We start from the raw sequence: 5,096 nt of genomic DNA on the forward strand, positions 1-5,096 counted from the left end.
TGTTATGAAAATATTGTAAACATAACATTACTCACAAAAAACCACTAACAATGGTGAGAAAAAATAACTACACTCCTAAGTCCCGGCTGTCATAAAGATAAAACAATACAAGTTATCATTTCAACCAAAGGTGTTCTTTACCTTAATTTCATCATTTTTGGGCAATATTTAACTAAATTAAATGCAATAGAACACAAAGTGACCTTTGTTTATATATATATATATATATAGTTATAACATATGATGTCTACTCCTAACGATTTTTTTTTTTTTTTTTAATCATCAAACTAAGATACCAATTGGTTTTCTTATTGAAAAATCTCTCATCAAATTTCAAGGAATCAATTGTGGATGCATAATTTACTTCAAGAAATGGGTCGGGATATAGTTCGAAAAGAGTCTCCCAAAGTGCCTGGGGAGCGTAGTAGATTGTGGTTGTATAAAGATATTGACAATGTGTTGACAAATAATACGGTAAGAGCATATTGAAAGAACCCCAAGAATATACCTTAGTAATTATATTATTCAACATAGTTTAACATAAAGTAGTTTTGGTAATTATACATTTTACAATTCACTAATCCCTTTTGTTCTGATTATTAGGGAACAAAAGCAATTCAAGGCATAGTCTTAAAGTTACCCAACCAAAAGAGGTACATTGGATGTGAATCCTTTTCAAAGATGCATTGTTTGAAGTTCCTCATAATTAAAAATGTTCAGCTCTGCCATGATCCCAAACATCTTCCTAATGACTTAGGATTTCTTGATTGGAGTGGGTATCCTTTAAAATCTTTGCCAACAAGTTTCCAACCAAATGAGTTGATTGAACTTCATATGTGTTGTAGCAACATTGAACGACTTTGGAAAGGAACAAAGGTAATAGATACCATTCTACAACTTTTCTTTTAATAGTTTCATTAAACTATAAGATTTTTAGGAAGCTAAAAATTGTTTTATGTCTTTTTGAATTTTTACAGTCTTGTGAGATGTTGAAATTCATTGAATTGAATAGATCTCTAAAATTTTTTGAAACCCCTGACTTCACCAAAATCCCAATTCTTGAGAAATTGACTCTTGAAGACTGTATAAATTTACGAGAGATACATCCATCAATTGGAGTTCACAAAAAGCTTACTCTTCTTAATCTAAAAGGTTGCAAAAACCTTAGAAACTTCCAAGAAAGTTTGAAATGGAGTCTCTTGAGATCCTTATTCTTTCTGAATGCTCAAATTAAAAAGAATTCCAGAATTCGGGGAGAACATGGAACATGTATCAAAACTTTACTTGGATAACACTGCTATTACAAACTACCCACATCAATTGGAAATTTGACTGGCCTTTCTTCATTGAATGTAAGAGATTGCAAAAATCTTATGTCTCTTCCTAGCATTTTTTTAAATATGAAGTCACTTAAATATCTCAATCTTTCCGGATGCTCAAAACTACTAGAGAACTTGGGAAATGCAGCAAGTGCTGAGGAGCTTGATTTGAACGGACAAGTGCCCTCTTCTAATGCTCTTTTCAAAAAATTTAGAAAAATGGCTTTTGGTGGACTTCAGCTTGTCCGTTTTTATTCAACGTCGAGAATTTCCGATCCCATGAGCTTGCTATCGTCGTCTCTATTTAGTTTGTCTTCTTTGACCATTGGAGTTAAGTAGTTGCAATCTCCAGGAATCGCCAATGATATTGGTTGCTTATTCTCTTTACAATATTTAGATCTAAGCAAAAATAATTTTGCTGGCCTTCCGGAAAGCATTGCTCAACTATCTATTCTGAAATGTTGGATGTGAGGAATTGCACGAGCTTCGATCACTTCCGAAACTTCCATTAAGTATAGCTTATATATGGGCAAATGGTTGTTCCTCACTGGAAACAGTACCAAATCTATTGAAACCAAATTCTTCATGTGAGCCAGAACTTAATCTTTCAAATTGCAGTAAACTGGCTGACAATCAAGACTTCATTGACTTGTTTTTTGCAGTGATAGAAAAGTCTCCCCAGGTCTCTCTCTCTCTCTCTCTCTCTCTCTNTTTAAGAAAAACAAGATCGAACCCTAAATCTCTTATCGAAGTAACTTTTGTTATAAAAGCAAATATTACATTCAAAAATCTTCTTCTTCTTTTTTTTTAGTTAACAAAGGGGAAAAAATCCTGATGTTGCTTATACTATTCTAGGTCGAAAACTTATCAAATTCAAAACCCTCCCGAACATGGAAACATGGTTTTTTTTTTTTTTTTTATCCAACTAATATTCAGATTTTTAATATAGAGTATATATTGCATCTGTCTCAAATCAAACCTAGGTTTCTTAAGGAATGAAACTAAACTAACGATACATTCAGATTTTTCATTATAGGTTGTATATACATTTATTTGTTGGGATTTCATTTTAATCAACTATATTAAATGCTATACAGGTCCCAAATTAGAAAATTTTGCAAATATATGATATCTACAAAATTTTCTAATTTGGGTCTTGTCATGGGAGGTTCAAACTCACTACTTATTATTCTTTCTTCATTGCAGGGCAAGGCAGAAGTTATTGATGATATTGTGAAAGTAATAATAAATAAAAGAAGTTATACATTCTTTGAAGCGACCGAGGGACTAGTAGGAATAAATTCTAGAGTTGAGAAATTGATGTCACATTTGGCTATAGATTCAAATGGTGTTCGCATTATAGGAATTTGGGGAACAGGAGGAATGGGTAAAAAACCTAGCAAGGGTTGTTTACAGTATGATTTCCAATCAATTTGAAGCATGTAGTTTTGTTGCTGATGTCAGGGAAGTTTATGATGAATTTGGCATACTTCAATTACAACAAAAACTCTTGAATGATCTTTTGATTCTAAGAGATATGAATGTAAAAGATGTTGATAATGGAGTTTTCATGATCAAAAATAGGTTACTTAAAAAAAGATTCTTATCGTTCTTGATGATGTAAATGAATTAGACCAGTTGAACAAATTAGGTGCGAAGCAAGATTGGTTAGGTCCTGGTAGTAGAGTTATCATAACAACAAGAGATAAGAAGTTGCTAAATACACATAAAGTAGATGGAATATATGAGGTTGAAATATTGAATAATGATGAAGCTTTTCATCTTTTTAATCTGAAAGCCTTTGACAAAGAGCATCATACTAAAAATTATTTAGAGCTATCCCAAGGCTTTGTACATTATGCTGATGGCCTTCCTTTAGCCATTGAGGTTTTGGGTTCCTTTTTGAACGGAAGAAGTACTTCCGAATGGAGAAGTGGATTAGATAGGCTTAGAGAATTTCCTGAAAGCAAAATTCTCAATGTGCTTCAAATAAGTTTTGATGGACTACATGAAACAGAGAAGGAAATTTTCTTGAATATTGCGTGCTTCTTTAATCATATAAAACAGGAAACTATTAAGCAATATTAGATTGTCTTAGGCTTTACCCTGAAATTGGATTAAGGTTCTTATTGAAAAATCTCTCATCAAATTTCAAGGAATCAATTGTGGATGCATAATTTACTTCAAGAAATGGGTCGGGATATAGTTCGAAAAGAGTCTCCCAAAGTGCCTGGGGAGCGTAGTAGATTGTGGTTGTATAAAGATATTGACAATGTGTTGACAAATAATACGGTAAGAGCATATTGAAAGAACCCCAAGAATATACCTTAGTAATTATATTATTCAACATAGTTTAACATAAAGTAGTTTTGGTAATTATACATTTTACAATTCACTAATCCCTTTTGTTCATGATTATTAGGGAACAAAAGCAATTCAAGGCATAGTCTTAAAGTTACCCAACCAAAAGAGGTACATTGGAATTGTGAATCCTTTTCAAAGATGCATTGTTTGAAGTTCCTCATAATTAAAAATGTTCAGCTCTGCCATGATCCCAAACATCTTCCTAATGACTTAGGATTTCTTGATTGGAGTGGGTATCCTTTGATGAAATCTCTCTCTCTCTCTCTCTCTCTCTCTCTCTCTCTCTCTCTCTCTCTCTCTCTCTCTCATATATGGTTCTAAGCTTATTGCTTTATATGTTTCAGGGACTCTCTCCTAATTTTCAAGATAATAGATATGAGATTGTTTTTCCTGGAAGTGAAATTTTGGAGTGGTTTAGCCATCAATGTATGGGGAATGAAGTGAATATAATGGAACCTTCTTCTCATTTGTGTAATGAATGGATAGGAATTGCTGTTTGCGTTGTATTTTGTTCTTATCCACATCGCCAAATTAATAGTGGCTATTCAGTTTTGTGCAATTTGACAGTCAATGGAGAAATAGTATCTTGTGAATTAGGCTTTCTCGAAAATGTTGTATTAGATCATATTTGCCTAAATTATTTTCTTCCTCAATTCTACAAGAAGAAGTATAGAAAATCATTGTGGGAATGTGATGCAAATGGATTCTATAAGATTGGAATTCAAATTGATGGCATAAGTTCAAGCTTGGTGAAGAAATGCGGGTTGCGTGTGGTATACAAGAAAGACATTAAAGATCTTAACAAGACTATGGCTCAGTGTAGCAACAACAACATCATTCCTTACAAGGGCTTGGATATTCCCCGTCATTATTTCGACAATTCAGCAAAGGTAGTGGAAGGTAACCAAAAGGATTGAAAGAGTCACTAAATTTATGGCCCATGGTAAACCTGATTGTGAGGAGTCAAGTCAGTACAAGGAATGTGGTGAAGAGCTAAGCAATTGGTAGAAATCAACTATTTTTTCTCTTGATAACCTGTAAGTCAATGTCACTGTCTTTCTTCTTAATTCGAGTTCACAGTATTTTTTTTTTCTCTTGATTATCTCATGTTGTTTTCTTCTTATGTTTTTGGGTTGTCCTCATTTTAGAAGTCCACAAGTACAATAAGCCAATTCTTGCTTGGGCAAGTTCAAAATGAATAAACTAGAATTCTATGAATTTGTAATTGCAATTGAAGACAAAGTTTTGAAAGTTAATAATGTCACTTATAGTAATCAACAAATTAGGTGAAGATGCAAGAGGCAGGCACCATGAATTTATGATTTTGATTGAAGTCAATGTTCAAAAGTTCTAATTTTATTAATGGAAATCAACGAGTAATATGAAAACGTCTTACACCTGATCATCACTTGT

The 5,096-nt window shown here is 32.9% G+C and overlaps 1 protein-coding gene across 2 annotated transcripts; it reads left to right on the forward strand.

Annotated features, from left to right (window-relative positions):
• Positions 1-311: 311 nt before the first annotated feature.
• Positions 312-1,927, forward strand: LOC136061293 (disease resistance protein RUN1-like). Of its 2 annotated transcripts, XR_010628076.1 has the most exons (4): positions 312-474; positions 604-876; positions 978-1,352; positions 1,450-1,927. XR_010628076.1 is itself a non-coding variant. In XM_065771112.1 (3 exons), exons 1-3 carry the CDS (start codon positions 352-354, stop codon positions 1,290-1,292), a joined length of 711 nt encoding a protein of 236 aa, XP_065627184.1. In that variant the 5' UTR covers positions 312-351; the 3' UTR covers positions 1,293-1,927. The 2 variants fall into 2 exon arrangements, 1 of the variants encoding a protein (XP_065627184.1); XM_065771112.1 differs by having other exon boundaries at positions 978-1,927.
• Positions 1,928-5,096: the final 3,169 nt, after the last annotated feature.

Source organism: Quercus suber, unplaced genomic scaffold, assembly GCF_002906115.3.
Source record: "Quercus suber isolate HL8 unplaced genomic scaffold, Cork oak 2.0 scaffold_39, whole genome shotgun sequence".
NCBI lineage: Eukaryota > Viridiplantae > Streptophyta > Magnoliopsida > Fagales > Fagaceae > Quercus > Quercus suber.

What these genes read in the sequence shown, in the direction of transcription:
- LOC136061293 (XM_065771112.1), top strand. Translation starts at nt 352, where the DNA reads ATGCATAATTTACTTCAAGAAATGGGTCGGGATATAGTTCGAAAAGAG. An exon ending in ATGTGTTGACAAATAATACG is followed by an intron (nt 475 to 603) that starts GTAAGAGCATAT and finishes TCTGATTATTAG; the next exon opens with GGAACAAAAGCAATTCAAGG. An exon ending in GACTTTGGAAAGGAACAAAG is followed by an intron (nt 877 to 977) that starts GTAATAGATACC and finishes GAATTTTTACAG; the next exon opens with TCTTGTGAGATGTTGAAATT.